The 19,874-nt window shown below is 41.4% G+C and overlaps 1 protein-coding gene across 1 annotated transcript in view; it reads right to left on the bottom strand.

Moving 5' to 3' along the window:
* Positions 1 to 18,105, bottom strand: part of TSPAN32 (tetraspanin 32) — a 59,390-nt gene extending 41,285 nt beyond the window's left edge. Inside the window, exons 1-3 of the mRNA XM_089653513.1 lie at positions 17,872 to 18,105; positions 15,286 to 15,400; positions 6,144 to 6,241 (exon numbers count right to left, since the gene is read on the bottom strand). Of these exons, the coding sequence (XP_089509639.1) occupies positions 6,144 to 6,241; positions 15,286 to 15,400; positions 17,872 to 17,937 (279 nt within the window). The 5' untranslated portion in view covers positions 17,938 to 18,105. The remainder of the gene's footprint in view (positions 1 to 6,143; positions 6,242 to 15,285; positions 15,401 to 17,871) is intronic.
* Between the last annotated feature and the right edge of the window lie 1,769 nt (positions 18,106 to 19,874).

Below are 19,874 nucleotides of genomic sequence, written 5' to 3'. Positions count from 1 at the left end.
GTCTCTGTTGGAGAGCTAGCCAGCATCTCCTTAATGTACCACCCCAGACCCTAGATGAACTTCTCCTCTTCACACAGCAATCTGGAGGAATCCCTAAACGGGGGATCTGGTTCCTGTCACTTTAAGAGATAAACAATCACTGGTAGGTGGCCAATCTGGTTTTCCACCAGAGTACGCCTTCCCCTATCCGTCCAGGGGGTGTAGGTATACTCACTCAGATCCTCTCCTGTACCGCTTGTGGGTTGGTGGCTGCTACCAGGCCTATCAGCTGGGCCACTCCTTCCCTGCCATACAGGTGGTCCTCTCTCTAGGGGCTGGTGAGCTCTGAGAATTCCTCCTTTCCAGCTCCAGGCCCGCAGGTAGTCCCCATCCCACTGGGCCTTCTCACAGCCTCCTGCCTTCAGATTCACATCTTCCTCACTATCTTCCACCCGAACTCTCCTGCAACTGAGCAGGGTCTAACACTTTTAAGGATGTCCTAGCCTCTTGCCAAACTCCTGTTGGGGATTGGCTAGAATCCCTCAAGAGTATAGCCAGCCACTCCTCCGATTCACCTACTGCCTCTAGGACCTTCCTCCAAAGCCCTAGAGCAGGGGGAAACTCCAGAGAAGCTGGTCTGCAGAGCCTCTCAGCCCCTGACCAGGATTTGACTTTCTGGCTATTAAACCCCGGCTGCTACTCAGCCTTCCTTACTAACAAACGAAAACTAACTCTACAATTATTTGTTACAATTTTTTAGGAACCCCATTGGGGAATCTGGTGGGTTTTCAAGAGTCTAAACAGACCTCTGATGTTTTAACTTTGAGACAAAGAAAGGGGATTGAGGACACTGCCCTCAATCACCATCTCTGCATCCTCAGCAACACAGAATGAATGGGCAGGAATAGCTCTGTACAAAGCTTCCCCTTCATTCACAAACTGGAGCATAGTAATGAATGAACACAGTTTATTATGCTTCAGTTATGCAAGAACAGAGTCAGTGATCGGTACCCATCACTGACTCTATTAATTAAGACAAGGGAGGGTCCGGTAAATTACACATTTACTGGCCCCTTCCCTGCTCTCTATCATAACAGCATCCCCTGCAGAAGCAGTTGGCGGGAGGGGGGAACCCAGCAGCACTGCAGGAGATGGGGGGGGACCATGGGATCACAGCAGGAGGTGAATGGGAGGGGTGGTGGGGCGGCAAGCAGAGGAGCCAATCCCCTGCGACCCCTGTACGTATGCCCCTGACACCAGCCATTTGATAGTTTGACAGTTTGGTTGACAGCACAATCAAATGTAACAGTTATCCTTCATGGCAAGCCTTGAATGGTAACTGTTTTGGAAAACCGTTAAACTGATGGATTTACTTCCACTTTAATAATAAATAATTGCATAAAATGTCCTGCAAGCATTGGAACTGTGATCTATAATGGCTTTCATGTGAACCTATTTAAATGTTCTCTTCCCCAAGAGGTGCAGCAAAGCACTTTCCACATCAGCTGTGCTCTTGTGTAATATTAATAACAGTAAAGATTTTTTTAAAATTCCCTGCAGGTATTTAAAGTGGGACTAAACCCATCGATTGTACAGTTTAAAAAAACAGTTACATTCTCGGAAAGCTGGAAATGCTAACTGTCACATTTTGCTCTCAACCAAACTGTCAAACCATAAATGTCTGGTGTCATAAACTGATCACATGTGCAGCACCATGGCAGTTGCAGATCAAACAAAGGCTAAGAGGGCAGCTTCCTTGTCTGAAAAGGATAGGAGGCTTTAGTTCTGCTTTACATTGTTTGTGGCACTGAGAGCCTTCAGTCAGAAACTAACAGTGTCCAGTATCTGGCACCAATAATAAATCTATTGTCCTCATGGAGTATCATGGATTATTCCACCACATTGTTTTATGTGCCATGTTACCAAATCAGATGCAGCGGTTATGTCTTTATCCCACTAGAGTTACTTAATGCATTTTCAATAAAACAGTTGAATTCATGGAGTGCTTTTGTATTTTGCTGTGTGATCAAATAAAACTCATTTGTGTCAACCATTCATTTCATTGGTATAATTACTTCAGTTTTTCTTTTGTTCAGAGCAACAATATACAGTATGTTACCAGTAGAGGGCAGCACAGCTTTACAGATGTTACCTTTATAGAGAGTCATCATGCAGCACACCAAGAAACTAAAGAGGCTTATAAATGGGCTTAGTATAAAGGGGCATAGTATACATGGGCTTAGTATAAAGGGGTTTAGTATATAAGGGATTAGTATAAAGGGGTTTAGTATATATGGGCTTAGTATAAAGGGGTTTAGTATATAAGGGATTAGTATAAAGGGGTTTAGTATATATGGGCTTAGTATAAAGGGGCATAGTATATATGGGCTTAGTATAGAGGGGTTTAGTATATAAGGGATTAGTATAAAGGGGCTTAGTATATAAGGGATTAGTATAAATGGACTTAGTATAAAGGGGCTTAATATATATGGGCTTAGAATAAAGGGGTTTAGTATATAAGAGATTAGTATAAAGGGGCTTAGTATATATGGGCTTAGTATAAAGGGGCTTAGTATATAAGGGATTAGTATAAAGGGGCTTAGTATATATGGGCTTAGTATAAAGGGGCTTAGTATATATGGGCTTAGTATATAATGGATTAGTATAAAGGGGCTTAGTATATAAGGGCTTAGTATATACTGGATTAGTATAAACGCGCTTAGTATATAAGTGATTAGTATAAAGGGGCTTAGTATACATGGGCTTAGTATATAATGGATTAGTATAAAGGGGCTTAGTATGTAAGGGATTAGTATACATGGTCTTAATATATAAGGGTTAGTATAAAGGGGCTTAGTATATATGGGCTTAGTATAAAGGGGTTTAGTATATATGGGCTTAGTATAAAGGGGCTTAGTATATATGGGCTTAGTATAAAGGGGCTTAGTATATATGGGCTTAGTATAAAGGGGCTTAGTATATAAAGGGTTAGTATAAAGGGGCTTAGTATAAAGGGGCTTAGTATATATGGGCTTAGTATATAATGGATTAGTATAAACGGGCTTAGTATATAAGTGATTAGTATAAAGGGGCTTAGTATAAAGGGGTTTAGTATAAAGGGGCTTAGTATAAAGGGGCTTAGTATATATGGGCTTAGTATATATGGGCTTAGTATATATGGGCTTAGTATAAAGGGGCTTAGTATATATGGGCTTAGTATAAAGGGGCTTAGTATATAAGGGGTTAGTATAAAGGGGCTTAGTATATATGGCCTTAGTATAAAGGGGCTTAGTATATAATGGATTAGTATAAACGGGCTTAGTATATAAGTGATTAGTATAAAGGGGCTTGGTATATATGGGCTTAGTATATAATGGATTAGTATAAAGGGGCTTAGTATATATGGGCGTAGTATAAAGGGGCTTAGTATATAGGGGATTAGTATAAAGGGGCTTAGTATATATGGGCTTAGTATATAATGGATTAGTATAAAGGGGCTTAGTATATAAGGGCTTAGTATATACTGGATTAGTATAAACGCGCTTAGTATATAAGTGATTAGTATAAAGGGGCTTAGTATATAATGGATTAGTATAAAGGGGCTTAGTATGTAAGGGATTAGTATACATGGGCTTAATATATAAGGGATTAGTATAAAGGGGCTTAGTATATAAGGGATTAGTATAAAGGGGCATAGTATAGATGGGCTTACTATAAAGGGGCTTAGTATATAATGGATTAGTATAAAGGGGCTTAGTATATGTGGGCTTAGTATAAAGGGGTTTAGTATATAATGGATTAGTATAAAGGGGCTTAGTATATAAGAAGTTAGTATAAAGGGGCTTAGTATATAAAGGGTTAGTATAAAGGGGCTTAGTATATATGGGCTTAGTATAAAGGGGTTTAGTATATATGGGCTTAGTATAAAGGGGTTTAGTATAAAGGGGCTTAGTATAAAGGGGCTTAGTATAAAGGGGCTTAGTATAAAGGGGCTTAGTATAAAGGGGCTTAGTATAAAGGGGCTTAGTATAAAGGGGCTTAGTATAAAGGGGCTTAGTATAAAGGGGCTTAGTATAAAGGGGCTTAGTATAAAGGGGCTTAGTATATATGGGCTTAGTATATATGGGCTTAGTATAAAGGGGCTTAGTATAAAGGGGCTTAGTATATAAGGGGTTAGTATAAAGGGGCTTAGTATATATGGCCTTAGTATAAAGGGGCTTAGTATATATGGCCTTAGTATAAAGGGGCTTAGTATATACTGGATTAGTATAAACGGGCTTAGTATATAAGTGATTAGTATAAAGGGGCTTAGTATACATGGGCTTAGTATATAATGGATTAGTATAAAGGGGCTTAGTATATAAGGGATTAGTATAAAGGGGCTTAGTATATAGGGGATTAGTATAAAGGGGCTTAGTATATAGGGGATTAGTATAAAGGGGATTAGTATATATGGGATTAGTATAAAGGGGTTTAGTATAAAGGGGCTTAGTATAAAGGGGCTTAGTATAAAGGGGCTTAGTATAAAGGGGCTTAGTATACATGGGCTTAGTATATAATGGATTAGTATAAAGGGGCTTAGTATATATGGGCGTAGTATAAAGGGGCTTAGTATATAAGGGATTAGTATAAAGGGGCTTAGTATATAGGGGATTAGTATAAAGGGGCTTAGTATATATGGGCTTAGTATAAAGGGGTTTAGTATATATGGGCTTAGTATAAAGGGATTAGTATAAAGGGGCTTAGCATATATGGGCTTAGTATAAAGGGGCTTAGTATAAAGGGGCTTAGTATAAAGGGGCTTAGTATAAAGGGGCTTAGTATAAAGGGGCTTAGTATATAAGGGATTAGTATAAAGGGGCTTAGCATATATGGGCTTAGTATAAAGGGGCTTAGTATAAAGGGGCTTAGTATAAAGGGGCTTAGTATAAAGGGGCTTAGTATAACGGGGCTTAGTATATAAGAAGTTAGTATAAAGGGGCTTAGTATATATGGGCTTAGTATAAAGGGGTTTAGTATATATGGGCTTAGTATAAAGGGGCTTAGTATATAATGGATTAGTATAAAGGGGCTTAGTATATAAAGGATTAGTATGAAGGGGCTTAGTATATAAGGGGTTAGTATAAAGGGGCTTAGTATATAAGGGGTTAGTATAAAGGGGCTTAGTATATAAGGGGTTAGTATAAAGGGGCTTAGTATATAATGGATTAGTATAAAGGGCCTTAATATATATGGGCTTAGTATAAAGGGGCTTAGTATATAAAGGATTAGTATAAAGGGGCTTAGTATATAAGGGGTTAGTATAAAGGGGCTTAGTATGTAAGGGGTTAGTATAAAGGGGCTTAGTATATAAGGGATTAGTATAAAGGGGCTTAGTATATAAGGGGTTAGTATAAAGGGGCTTAGTATATATGGGCTTAGTATAAAGGGGCTTAGTATATAAGGGATTAGTATAAAGGGGTTTAGTATACATGGGCTTAGTATAAAGGGGTTTAGTATACATGGGCTTAGTATAAAGGGGTTTAGTATACATGGGCTTAGTATATAAGAAGTTAGTATAAAGGGGCTTAGTATATAAGGGGTTAGTATAAAGGGGCTTAGTATATAATGGATTAGTATAAAGGGGCTTAGTATATAATGGATTAGTATAAAGGGGCTTAATATATATGGGCTTAGTATAAAGGGGCTTAGTATATAAAGGAGTAGTATGAAGGGGCTTAGTATATAAGGGGTTAGTATAAAGGGGCTTAGTATATAAGGGATTAGTATAAAGGGGCTTAGTATATAAGGAATTATTATTATACAGGATTTATATAGCACCAACAGTTTGCACAGCGCTTTACAATATAAGGGAGACAGTACAATTACAATACATTACAGGGCCCTGCTCATGGAGCTTACAATCTAAAGGGGCTTAGTATATAAGGGATTAGTATAAAGGGGCTTAGTATATAAGTGATTAGTATAAAGGGGCTTAGTATATAAGGGGATTAGTATAAAGGGGATTAGTATAAAGGGGCTTAGTATAAAGGGAAATGCATTCTCATAGCAGGTATTACATTAATGGCCACTTCTTTCAAACCTGCACAAGAAACCATTTAATGTCTTTTCCTAGTCCTCATACTAATGCATCTTTTCCATACAAACTTCCTCTGCCTACTTACAGTTGCCATGAGGGTTTGAGATTCTCGCTGAACGGACGCGGCGCTGACCAGGGCTGTGAGAAGGAGTAATACACAGACACTGCTGCCATAGAGGACCACTGGAGAGAAGAGGATTTAATTAGAGAAAGTAGTGGTGATTTTAGTAAGAATGTATAAGTATACACTTTTTCATTGCTATGATGATCAAAATTTGGTATCACTGAATTAAATGATGGCCTATATAGAGAAACATTAGTTGTGAAAACAGATCTAAACCCTAAGGCTTCATTTACACTTCAAAATTGTGTGATTTTCATTGCAACTTTACAGTGCAACTTGAAATGACTTTGGATGAGTGCGCCTTTGGCTTTGACCAAGGATGATTGTTTTTACTGTACAAAGTGGCACACAAAATACATGCATAACATTCAGGTGCAATTTTCATGCAACTTTGGACGGTTTCCATTGAAGTCTAAGGCCCTCAAGTGGCATGAAAGTACTGCAGGAACTACTTTCAAGTCACTGTGACTTGAAATCACACAGATATGAATGGTAATCATTGGGAAACATGGGGTGCGACTTGTCATGCGACTTTGGACCCTATAGTCGCATGACAAGTCACACAAGTGTGAATGGGCTCTAACAGAAAAATACATGATTTATTAAAACACTGTGTATCATAAATAAGCATCATTATTTGAACACTTTTTCAACCTTTTCTAACCCTGCAGCCTCTTTCACCCTTTCCTGTCTACATGCACTCACTCCCCGTTTGGCTGAACGTCATTTCTCTAGTCTAGATCAACTTCCTGATGATGAAAATGCTTGCACAATGCTTGAAATCTCCACTAGGGGCACATGTGACAGGGTAAAACCCCATAAAAAGTACAGGAATGCAGGCCTTCACAGCGGGCTTACCAGGTGTTATTTTAAATAAAGTTGAAAATTAGAAAAAATTAACATTTAGTAATATTAAATAATATTAACATTTTACAGCTTGCTCTAGATTTAATGATTGCGTTTAGATTTGCTTTACCAGATTTTGTTTTGAAAGAGGTATGGGAATAAAAAAACTAAACATACATACTCACCTAGATGACTGCAGCATTAATGCAACTGTTCCCCACCGGCTTTACACTGAGAACTGAGCGATCAAAGGTGGCTGATCGCTCAGTTCTCGGGTCCACTCTTAGCACTGAGCAGTGACTGCCAGCAGTGCACTGAGAGGCTAACCCAGCTGTCAGGTGTCTGAGCAGACCCTGATATTATTGTTGGGATACCTTCAGAGTCTGGACTCGATCTGTGACATTAGTTGCGCCTAATTGAACATGGTCACAGCACTGCAGAACTAAGTGCACTCCTACGATTCATAGGAAGCTGGCCAGAAAAGCCTTGGCCATACTTCTCTATTAAAGAAAGCAGAATATTTAATGCCAATCTCCATCCCCTTCCATCTTGCCTTTATTTTGAATACCAAGTTATATTTTAAAGAAAGCAGAATTTTTAAAGTCAATCTCCAGCTCCTCTCCCCTCCATCTTGCCTCATGTCTTGCAACTCCCCTATAACTATTTTTAAAAAACAATCTCTGCATATATACATTGTACATTCCCTGGAGTTGGGTGTCCAAAATGCTGTCAGACATAGTAATGTCAGCGCAGTTCTCTGTAGCATTTACCAGAGCCCAGGCTGGTGTGATCATACCCCCAGGGGGTGTGTCCATGACAGCCTGAGCTCACAGGAAGTGGGTTGAATGACACTGACTGTCATTCAACCCCAAAAAATATCAGCAGCAAGACATGGTCTGTGGGGCACAGTGATGAGATGGTGGGTATTTCAACAATTGCTACATTTTCTATCTTAAAAAGTGATGGGTGATGATATAAAAAAAAACTAAAAAGCTGGAGTTTTTTGGAAGGACATTGAAATGTTAAAATTGATGCAGCACTCTCCTAGATAGGATTTATATAAAGTTAGTTAGAGTTACCGTATTTTTCGCTCCATAAGACGTACTTTTTTCCACCCAAAAAATGGGGGGGGAATGTCTGTGCGTCTTATGGAGTGAATATGGAGCGGCCGGTCCAATGTTCCCCCAAGTTGCCGCCACCATGCTAGAATACCAGGGCCGCTCGGCTCTTCTGTGCAGCAGCATCAGGCAGGACCAAAGCAGCTGCCACTTAAAGCGGAGTTCAGCTGAAAAAAAAAAAAAAAAAACAGTCAACAGCTACAAAAACTGTAGCTGCTGACTTTTAAAATACATCCACTTACCTGTCCCTCAGTCCAGCGGTGTCCTCACCATGGCTGGTTTCACCGGCAGTCTTCTCTCCCTGGCGCCAGCATCTTTAGTGTGGGCACCCAAATGTGGCAGCTTGCAGCTTCACAGCAGGTGCCCACTGCACTTTGTGAATGGCCCTGTAGTCTTCTGGGACGCGTCACGTGTCCCACAAGACTAAGGGGAGGGAGGACAACTTCCGCTTCTGATCGCCAGGGAGCGGGGCTCTGATGGCATGATGGCTTGCTGTATTTATTCAGTAAGCACACTAAGTTCTGGGTAATTCCTGTACAGGATTGTTCCAATCTGGGAGAGGGAACATTGCCCTCCCAGACAACAACTGCCGTGCCTGAGGACCTGAATGCTGAGACCCGGGTTCTACTAAAGGTGACTGAGGGGCTGTCTACTACTGCTTAAAACTGAAGTCTACTGTTTGCTGCAAGGACGGACTTCGTCATAGCTTATCCAAGATAATACCTAACGTTTTCAACTGTACATAGTTCTTATTTCTGGACTATCCCATCCTCATCCCTATCCAAGTTCTCCAAATATAAAAACAACACAACTATAGTGGTTATTGGAGAAACGTGTGAATGAGAATATGTGCCTGGCTGTGGGTCAAATTATTTGGGGAACACCTCGAAGGCATGCTGGCGGCTCCTACGGGAGTAGCGCTACATTTATATCAGATTTTAATGAAGATCTACTTTAAATCTCTATTTATAATTGAATAAACTGTTCTGATTTCTTGGCCCACAAATGGTTTTATGATATTCGGCATCAACGTTGCCCCTGCTACACTTACTATACCTGCTATTTAACGTCTAAGTGTACCTAAAATATAAATTATAACATAACTTACAATCAGTAGGATATGTCCCTTGTGCTGGTTCCCCTGCCGTTAGAAATTTTCTTCTGTTCATGCCCCCACCCAACCAATCCTTTAGTGTGTTGGGGGTTAACACAACTCAAGGGCTGTTGTAGGCTCTTATCAATAGAGCTTGACTATGCCTGCCATTTCCACCTAGCTGCTCCATTCAATGAAGCCACACTACAGCTTCTATGAATGAAACATTATCTATGAATGGAGGGGGCAGAACAATCAATCAGCCAACTGTCCTCCATTCATAGATCCAGTTTCATATATAGAAGCTGTAGTACAACTTCTATGAATGGAACAGCTGGGCAAAAAGGGCCAGAGAGCCTGTAATAGCCCCTTAGTTGTATTAACCCCCACGGAACCAGAATATTCTCAGGTCGGGGGAATCATAAATGGAAAATTTACTACTAACAGCAAAAGAATCACATCAAATCAACTATAAGTTATGTCTCTTGTGCTGATTTTTCTTTTTTTAATTTTAGCAACAATTGGACTTTAAACGGTAGGTATGATATGTGTAGCAGGGGCAATGTTGATGCCAAATACAATAAAACTGTTCCTGAGCCAAGAAACCCAAACAAAGATATTCAATGTATAAAGTGTATGTTGCATCAGCTACATGCAGTATTGTGCTCCAGCAGCGGGACTGGGAGTTCCGTTCTGGTACCAGAACAAAATCAAGTCTGATTGAGTTCCAGGCAACAGACGAAAAGCTTCTGTACAGCTCTTGGAACACAGCACTGCATATTTTATGTAGCTGATGTTACATACATTGTATACAGTGCTGACAGAAATCCTTCAAATAACATCCTTGAAGGATGTCTTAAACCTGCATGTGAAATTTACATTGTATCCCTTTAATGTGATATTTAGAAAAAAAAGTACTATGGCAAAATGACACTTCCTTTCCCGTCTGCTTCTATTTGTAAATGAAGAAGCAAGGGGGATCTCAGTGATGACATTAAAGTGGAGTTCCACTCAAAAGCGGATGAGCCGCTTATTTGCCTCCTCCCCCCTCCACTGCCAAATTTGCCACATTTTGGGGGGAGAGTGGATACCTGTTTTTGACAGTTCACCGTGGCGAAGTGAGCCGGAAGTTCAGCCCCCTCCTCCCTCCCGCAGTCTCCAGGGAACTTTCACAGGTCCCAGAAGACTGCTGGACCAATCAGGAGGCGCAGCATGACTTGCGCATGCGCAGTGGGCACCAGGTCGTGAAGCTGCAAGCTGTCACAGCTTGGTGCCCACAGTAGAGATGCCGGCACAATGGAGGAGAGAAGGGACAGCGCAGGTGAGAACATCTCTGGGACAGGTAAGTACAGTTTTTGTAGCTGCTGACCTTTAAAAAACACAAAAACGGCTGGAACTCCACTTTAACTAATTTAGGTCATGACCATAATTGGGAAATGAAGTTGCCCAGATTCCCTACCTGGTTTGTTGATATACCATAGCTGGTGGGAAACTGTCATTTGCAATGGGAGTATTGATGGAAAAGATTGTATCATTGTGGTAGCAAGTCATCATGGGTCATTGGTAGCTGCTCATCGTAAATTACCTAGAGACAGCACACTTTTTAGTGAACAATGTGTACTTTCTTTTTCATAAAAAATAAAAACCAAAAACAAATAGCATGGGCCCCCTAAAAATATCAGACCCTTGTCCAGGCATGCAGCTTGGCTGGCCAGGAAAGGGGGGCAGCGAGCACCACCCTAACCCATACTAGGCACATGCTCTCAACATTGGGAGCACACTTTGCTAGAGGGGCACCAATACCACCCCCAGAGAAAGGAGCTTTGTCTCCATACTGATATGGACAAGGGCCTCATCGTCACATTCCCACCCCAGTGGATGTGGATTCTGCAGAGGATATTTATCGAAACCTGGAAGCTCCATTTAGAATAGGGGAACCCCCATAAATCCAGCCCTCCATTCTACAAGAAATTTACACAGGCAAACAAGGGAGCCAGAGCAGTGATTTGTCCCCTTCTCCCGGCTTCCTTTGCAGGGGTCCATATAACATTTCAATTAGAGATAGAGAGTTTGAAGATAAACAGCTTCTGTTGTGCTCTTACCAGGGGTGGACTGACCATTTGAAAACTCGGGCACTGCCCGAGGGCCCGGGGTCAGTAGGGGGCCCCATGAGATGCCCCTGGTACCTTTTTCATAGGCTTTTTTGAGTTTGGGCAAGGACACAGGGGCCCCATGATCCCCTATTGCCCGGGGGCCCCACGAGTTGTCAGTCCGCCCCTGGCTCTTACCCAAAGTACTCTGTGAATCCAGTGTCATGAAGGCACCCTTTATTGAAGTGTATGTCCAGCCAAAACATTTTTCTTAGTTTTGACTACAGTGGAGAAGAGTTAGAACCCCTGTGAAGTTTTACTGCTATCTGGGGTTTATTATTATCTCCTATTAGTGAGAATGACCCTTACTTCCTGCACCATGAAAAACATTTTACCAGACAGGTCAGAGAACTCTCCAACAGCAACACAGGCAGAAATAAAAATGTTTTTTTAGTAGAGGATGGCTTTTATTTTTGGTAATGCCTTTTTTTTAGTAGTAAATGGCTAGGTTTTTAATATTTTCTGTGTCATTGTTACAGATTTTCTATCTCTTCTTGTCTTGTGAAAATTCCAGCAGGACAGCAGTGAATGCAAATCTTCCTAACTGCCCCCTGATAGCAGTAAAAATCCAACAGAACTTCTAATTCTTTCCCACACTATTTAGAACTAAAATAGGATTTTGGTTTGACTTACAATTTAAATGTTAAATAGTAAAAAAAAAAAATTATCTACAGTATATGTATGTAGTTTTTGGGTGTCTCTCTCTCTCTCTCTGTATATATATATATATATATATATATATATATATATACACTAAAAGTATAAAACATCAGTTTGCAAAAAAAAAAAAAATCACTCAAATCCCAAAAGGTTTGCCATTTCCTAACTGCTTTTGGCCAGCTTACATTGCCCATCTAGACAGTAGACATGTGTAGTATATGTATAGTAGAGCTTCCCAGGCACATGGAACAGAGCACGTCTTTAAAAGCTGTAGATGTATTATCAGTGATGATGTGAACTGGACTAGTAGATTGTGTGTTAATCTGTTTATGTTGCCCTTCCTGCCAGGGCATCATCTGTAACGGCAATCTGTAGAGATAACCATTGTCCTCAAAGGCTCATCTCCCACACCACAAAATTTCCACTGTACTCATGTTGTAGAACATTTACACAAGGTTACACATAACCCAGCCACAGACAGATCGAAATTAGTCCAGTTCAGTAGGAACCAGATGAATTTCGATCCATCTATTGGCAGACTGGTTGTACTAAAGTCGATCTATCGATTGACTTTAGTACATCCAACCCAGGGGCGGACTGACAACTCATGGGGCCCCCGGGCAATAGGGGATCATGGGGCCCCTGTGTCCTTGCCCAAACTCAAAAATGCCTATGAAAAAGGTACCAGGGGCATCTCATGGGGCCCCCTACTGACCCCAGGCAGTGCCCAAGTTTCCAAATGGTCAGTCCGCCCCCGATCCAACCTGTTTTTTTTTTATTTTCCTGTAAGATCACCGCTGCTGGCTATAGCTGGCAGCAATGATCATTGTATTCTGACATCTGGGAAACCTCCCACTGTCAGGATACAATAGTGCAGCGGGAGGGATTTCCCCCTCAGTACTGACTGTGTTGATGGGGAATCAAGTGATCTGAAGAAAATTGCATATTGTATAGCCAGCCTAAAGCTGGCCATAGATTATCCATTTTTCCTGAGATTTTGGTTTAGATTTACCAAAAATCATATAATAGGAGGTCAAACCTAACAACACTTTCAATTGTATCCAATTAGGTAGGCTCTTGCACTACATAGTTGAAGGTAAATCTAAAGGAAATTGGGCAGAAATTGGACAGAAAATTGTATAGTGTATGGCCAGCCTTACACTTTTGTACCAGATGTTGTCACTACTCTGCATATCTACATGCATGCTAATGCAGGTTATGTTTGTTTATCTTACAGCAGAAAATTATCCATCTAGGTTGACAAACTTTTTATGCGACTTTGTCACTCTTTCATGCTGTGATTACTTTTCATTTCATGTTTTCTTTGTCTATATTGTAAAAGAAAGGTTAGTACCCAAAATCAGTATTTCACTCGATGGTTAAACCACCTACCTGTTTCTTAAAGTGCTTCTAAAGGCTTAAAGTGGTTGTAAACCCTTACATATATCTAGTAAAGTGTCCAGCCTCAGGTGATACACGGAAATGAAACAAATGTTCCTACATCATAAGTTGTATCAGTTTATCTACATCCATCTGTCCCCGACATCTATTCAAAGTGCAGAATTTACATAGGATTTCTCTGCTCTGAAAAGCAGGGGTTGGGGAGCTGAAGTTAGACTCAGTGAGCAGAGCTCTGAGAGCTGGTTGGAGAAAAGGGACACATTCCTTTTCACAAAGCACACAGGAACAGAGCTGAAGTTGTCAATCAGCTGGAGCTACCTCTACGTCACCTTATTTCTCTTGGTGTCAGGAAAACTTGTCAGAAGTGACTCATGCTGATAGCAGAGGGAAGAGGCAGCAGACGCTAAATGTTCTGGATTGAGACAAGTACACAGTATAGAAGGTCATGCTTTTTTATATTTCATGTTTGAGCTTTACAACCACTTTAAGGATTATGTCGAGTCAAAACCCTTTTGTGCTTCAGGATCGCTCCAGCCCCCCTTATACTTACCTAAGCCTGATCTCGATCCAGCACTGTGCCCGAGAGTTGCAGCTCTCTCCTCTCCTGCTGCTGTCAATTAAATTCTGTGGTGAGGGAGCAGGAGTGCGGGCCAAGATTTATGAAGAAAGATGACTTATTTGCAAAATTTTATAAGAAAAACACTTTTTCCTAAAATTTTTTGGACTTTTTCATTTATATAGCAAAATCCCAGTGGTGAATAAATACCACCAAAATAAAGTTTTATCTATCTCAAAAAATGCTCAAAAATTCATACGGGTACAGTGTTGCATGACCGCGCAATTGTCATTCAAAGTGTGATAGCACTGAAAGCTACAAATTGGCCTGGACAGGAAGGGGGTGAAAGTGAAGTGGTTAAAGGATAAGTTTTGCACCAGTGATCAGTAGATCACTGATGCCATGCAGGACTCCTGCAGACCTGTCAGAATAGCTGCTTGCTGTATGGGATGTATAAGCAAGCAGATATTCTGACAGGAAGCTGCAATGAACTACCACGGTGCACCACAGCGCCGTGGTAGTTCATCGAAAACTATAAGCCCACAGCCACTAAGGCTGCCAAGATTGCAGTTCATTCATTCATGGAAGTCCATGAATGAGTGATGCGCCCATGTGGGCGGAGCCCCGCACGGCCGCACTGTTTTCAAATCTGATAGTACGGGGAGACTTCTACTTGTACTATCTGTCGGGGGGGCAGTCAGGGCTGCAGCCATAGGAATACATTACATGTTCCACCCTAAAAATGGGTGAATCATGTAACATGTTCCCAAAGGTGAACTTATCCTTTAACCCCTTGACGCCGATCGTACGCAAATATGCGGCCTCTCGGCATCTGGGCCTTGACGCTGAGCGGCCGCATATTTGCGTGCAATTAAAAAATACATATATGCTGAAAGCGCATGCCCTACACGCTCCCAGCACATATGTCCGCTACTCCCGGAAAGGTCCCGATCTCCCCTTTCGATCGGGACCTTTTCCGATCATGTGACCGCCGTGACAGCGAATCACATGACCCTAAAACCCCACCCCGGCTTCTGAAACTCTTAAAGGGCCGGGAGGCGCCTGCACCAAGAGGTTAAATATAAATGAGATGAGCACCCAACATTACAGGATCTTTCTTGTGTGCGTCTCTCCATGTTGATGACGTACACAGCTCAGTGTGCTACAACACTTTCCCCGTAGCTGGTCGTTGAGAGTCAATAAGTATTCATCATTCAGTATAAGCTGAAATATGACACAAAATACACCAAGTATAGAGTAGACAGGAAATCCTACTTACTGGCATAGTGCAGGTCTCTGATAGGACTCTCAGATGGAGAAGCTCCAATGAGAATGGTGAAGTGAGGACTCAGACCTGTCACTACTGTCACAAAGCAACATGCCACTGCCAGGATCTTAAAAAGAAAAAAAAACAAACAATCAAGGATCAGATAGACATATTTATTTTACATCTCTTAAAGCGGTAATAAACCCAAAACCAAAAACATAATTAAATGCAGCTTACCAATCATTAGATGTGGTGGCTGCATTTGTTTTCTTTCTTAAGCTTTGTCCCCTCTGTTTTCACTTGGTGATTTGACCATTAACACACCTCCAGTACCCTAAGTTCACACCTAAGAGATTTCCGTAGTGTTTTGTAGAAACGCAGTACAGTCCATTTAACATGATTTCCTATGGGACACGTTCATATCGCCACGCTTTCACCCAGTGCGTTTTTTGGAAAGGGTCAGGGACTTTTTGAACGCCAAAAGTTGCGTTTGTGGTTCTATAGACTTTAATGGAAACGCTGCAGAAAAGCATGTATTGTGTTTTTGCTTTGTTTTTGATGAGTTTTAAATCTGCCTAGCAACAAGAAAAAAAGATGAAGAAAAGCAAAACACATCAAAAACAAGGCAAAAACGCAACGCAAAACACAATGCAGAAATGGCTCAAACGCAACCTGTGTAGGTGTGAACCTAGCCGTATTAGAGTGCTGTCACTCTAGATGAATGAGCACAGGGGGCACCTTTAGACAGCAGCATTGTCAGTCACAGCAGCATTGTCAGTCTGAGGGAGGGGAGTGTTAGCTGTACTAGCAGGTTTAGATACACTAACAAATAATGCCAAACTCCAGCGCATACTGCAGTTACACAACAGTTTTGTTCCTTTTGCGTTGCAGGTTCTACATAAATAAATAAAAGCTGATCAATGCAAGCACCACTGTCAGTGGTAAATGGTTTGTTTCAACCCTCTAACTGCTGCATTTGCTGGAGAGTGTGTTCTTTTGAAAAACAACAAACATATTGGCCAGATCATCAGTCATCACAGATGGGCTCGGATAGGCAGCACTGATGGGCACTAATAGGGAGCATTGATGGACAATTAGAGGCATCACTGATCTAACTTATTGGCCAGATCATCAGTCATCACAGATGGGCTCTGAAAGGCAGCACTTATGGGCACTGATGGGGCCCTGATTCATCAGTGCCCTGATTATCAGTGTAGATGTCTCCTCATGAGCCTATGTCATCAGCTCATTACCGTGATCGGTAAATTCATTCTTGAATCATGGGGTCTTTTGTGTATTCCTTCCAGATCTGTGTTTCCTGTAATAAAGACCAGTCACTGATGTTCTCTTTCCTTATGTAAAATGACTGATCTTGTCTCCGACCCCTCATATGGTTTTCTGCAGGCAGCCTGTAGCAGGTGGAGCCTGCTGGGCCCCTCCCACAGCTCTACTCTCTGCATAATGTATGTACAGCTCAGTGATGAGGTCACTGCTACCTTTCTAAGGTATTATCTGGGTTTAGAAAAGGCATTAGGTGCACACAAAGTTTTTTACCTTGATGCATGAAGGTAAAAAAACCTTCCGTTTGCAGCGCCCCCTCATTCCTTACCTGAGCCCACTCAGATCCAGTAAAGTTCTCGACAGCTTCTGCTGTCAATCACAGCCAGTGCACCAATAAGGAGAGATGGGGGCGTGTCTTATAGACGCACAGAACAGCAGCTCAGGGATGAGCACACAGCAGTGCCCTCAGGGCAAACGGCTTTCCCCGGGGGCACTGCTCGAGGGGGAGGAGCCAGGAGTGCCAGCGGGGACCCGAAAAGTAGAGTATCAGGGCTGCTCTGTGCAAAACCACTGCACAGAGCAGGTAGGAATAGAAATGTTTGTTATTTCAAAAATAATTAAGTTTTAGTGTCACTTTAAACTTCTCTGTAACATTTTGAAAAAAGCAGTGGTCCCATAGATTTTTAAGTCTACAGTATGTGGGAGCTGCATACCCAGCAAAGTGTCATTCCTGTTCTAAACCATGAGGGTACAACAATGGAGCAATAAGGGCTTATTCACACAGGTGGCAGCCCTTGCGGCCCTTCTGAAAAGCAATCTATGGTGAATTACTCTTCTGGGTGTCCAACAGGTAGCTGGGAAGCAATAAGCTCCACAAGCAGGGCCCTCCTATTCCTTCTGTACTGAAGTGTATTGTAATTGTACTGTCTCCATTATATTGTAAAGCGCTGCGCAAACTGTTGGCGCTTTATAAATCCTGTATAATAATAATATGTTACCTCCTAAAGTTGAAAAGTCCTCACTTGAATGGGTCATGGTCAGCGGTGCTAACTAACCACCCAATGTGTCAAAGGGTATGATTTTTGCTGCATGATTTAGCATGACTATATCACACATTTCATACGCTATAATCATTTATCATGTATGACATTCTTCTTCTTGCATTGCCTATAGCATAGAGATCATTTAACACTGGAATACACACACATTACACATTGTTTATCTAGGATATAACATATTAACTGTTTACAGGTGCAAATTGGTAAGTGTTCCTCTAAGTTCAGATGTCTTATGAAATAACAGAGATGATGTCATTACCAGGATGAAGAGGCAGCTGACCAGCAGTTGGCATCTGGCGACTCGAACCAACATCTCATGTCCCATAGTGGTCCTATCAGTGCCACACGTCGTTGGTACACTGGTACAACAGGCATGGACCCCTAAACTGCAGAAAACACGTTAACACACATGCTGAAAGAAACTGAGCCTGCAACATGTTAAACACATTAACCCCTCTGACTAACTCCTTCCTGCTGCCGACACTGCAGATTGTGATAAGTGACAAACTGGCCAAGACAGGAACTCCATGCATGATGGGATATGTAGTTTTCTCTAGGTCCTCGTAATGTTTTCTATGACATTAGTGGAAGATATTGGCTGTTTATTGCAGGATTTACAAATGTATCCATGGTCCATGTATTTTTGTATAGGATTAAACTACAAAGTGGACACTTTCCAGTTCTGCTATAAGTGCTGCAGTTTGTACAGAGAATCTTTAATATTTACTAAACTGCAATGTGAAGAAAAATGTGTTTCCTCCAAATTCCTGATCATGTACAAAAGAAACCCTTCACCTGCTTAGAGTTGGATGCCATTTTTGGCATGGGTAGGGATTCATTTTAATTGATGTCACCTCCCTTTATCACTTCAGTTTGTTAGACTGTTAGCCCCAGTTCACACTGTGGCTCGCAAGTAAATCGCACAGGAACTGCACCGCATAGCAAAAAAAAAAAAATGCGCAGGCACCTTTTTTTGAGCTGCACTGGAACCAGATTGCATGGTTGTTTTGTACAATGTGATCTGGTGTAGGCAAATGCACTACGTTTGCGACCTGCGCTTGGATTGTCATTAACTTTGAATTAACAGCTGTAGCAGATCGCAAAGCACAGTGCGGAAAATGCACAAGCTTTGTGGCATTTCCCGCACCACGTATGAGCGAACCTAGGCTTAAACTGGCTATACATGGCTTGCACTTCGCCCTATTCCTGCTGATCTGATCAAATACAGGCAGTCGGAGGCTCTGTTGGCACCACCTAGCTCCACAAACGTCGATGAAAAATCAAAATGTATTATTTTGACCAAACAGTGACTGCAACCTATCAGATACAGTAACTGTTCGGATATTCATACAGCTGCAGTAATATAGAGGTGGGATAAAAGTATTAGTGCAGCATAACACTTGTGGTAGTTAGATAGTACATTTTGTATAGAGATGTACACATCAGAGAAATAAGAAGGACAGCTGAGACTGCCAGAGGGACAAAGGGATTTGGTGTGAAAACCAGAGACAGTCCCTCCAAACAAGGGACGGTTGGGAGCTATGGAGAAGTGGCGATTTAAGACCCCTTTCACATGGGGTAGAATTGGTTTTCTATCTGCTTGCTCAGTGGGGGATCTGTCTGGTCATCCCCCTTGCTGAGCAGAGCGGATGGATCACTGGTCCACCTGTGTGCATGGGATGATGGGGTTGATACTTCTGATTTATTTATTTATTATAATTTAATTTTTCACTTACCTAATGAGATAGAATTGGGCAGGGGACAGACCCTCTTTATGGAGAGTCTCAAATAGGTAAAAGGGTCTAGTTGTGGTACAGTGCATCCAGAAAATATTCACAGCTCTTAACTTTTGCCATATTTTGTTATGTTACAGCCTTATTCCAAAATGGATCAAAATTAATTTTTTTCCTCAACATTCTACAAACAATACCCCATAATGACAACTTGAAAGAAGTTCATTTTTAAATCTTTGCAAGTTATTAAAATTAAAAAAACAAAACAAAAAACACATGTACATAAGTATTCATAGCCTTTGACATGACACTCAAAATTGAGCTCTGGTGCATCCTGTTCCCACTGATCATCCTTGAGATGTTGCCACAACTTGAATGGAGATCACCTGTCGGAAATTCTGTTGATTGGACAGGATTAGGAAACACATAAACCTGTCTATATAAGGTTAACAGTGCATGTCAGAGTACAAACCAAGCCATGAAGTCCAAGGAATTACCTCCTGACAGGATTGTATCAAGGCACAGATCT

The sequence above is a fragment of the Staurois parvus genome, unplaced genomic scaffold (assembly GCF_062004578.1).
Source record: "Staurois parvus isolate SC_StPar_1 unplaced genomic scaffold, SC_StPar_1.0 ptg000715l, whole genome shotgun sequence".
Lineage (NCBI taxonomy): Eukaryota > Metazoa > Chordata > Amphibia > Anura > Ranidae > Staurois > Staurois parvus.
Note: the sequence above shows the minus strand (reverse complement) of the source record. Positions and strands in the feature narration are given on the sequence as shown.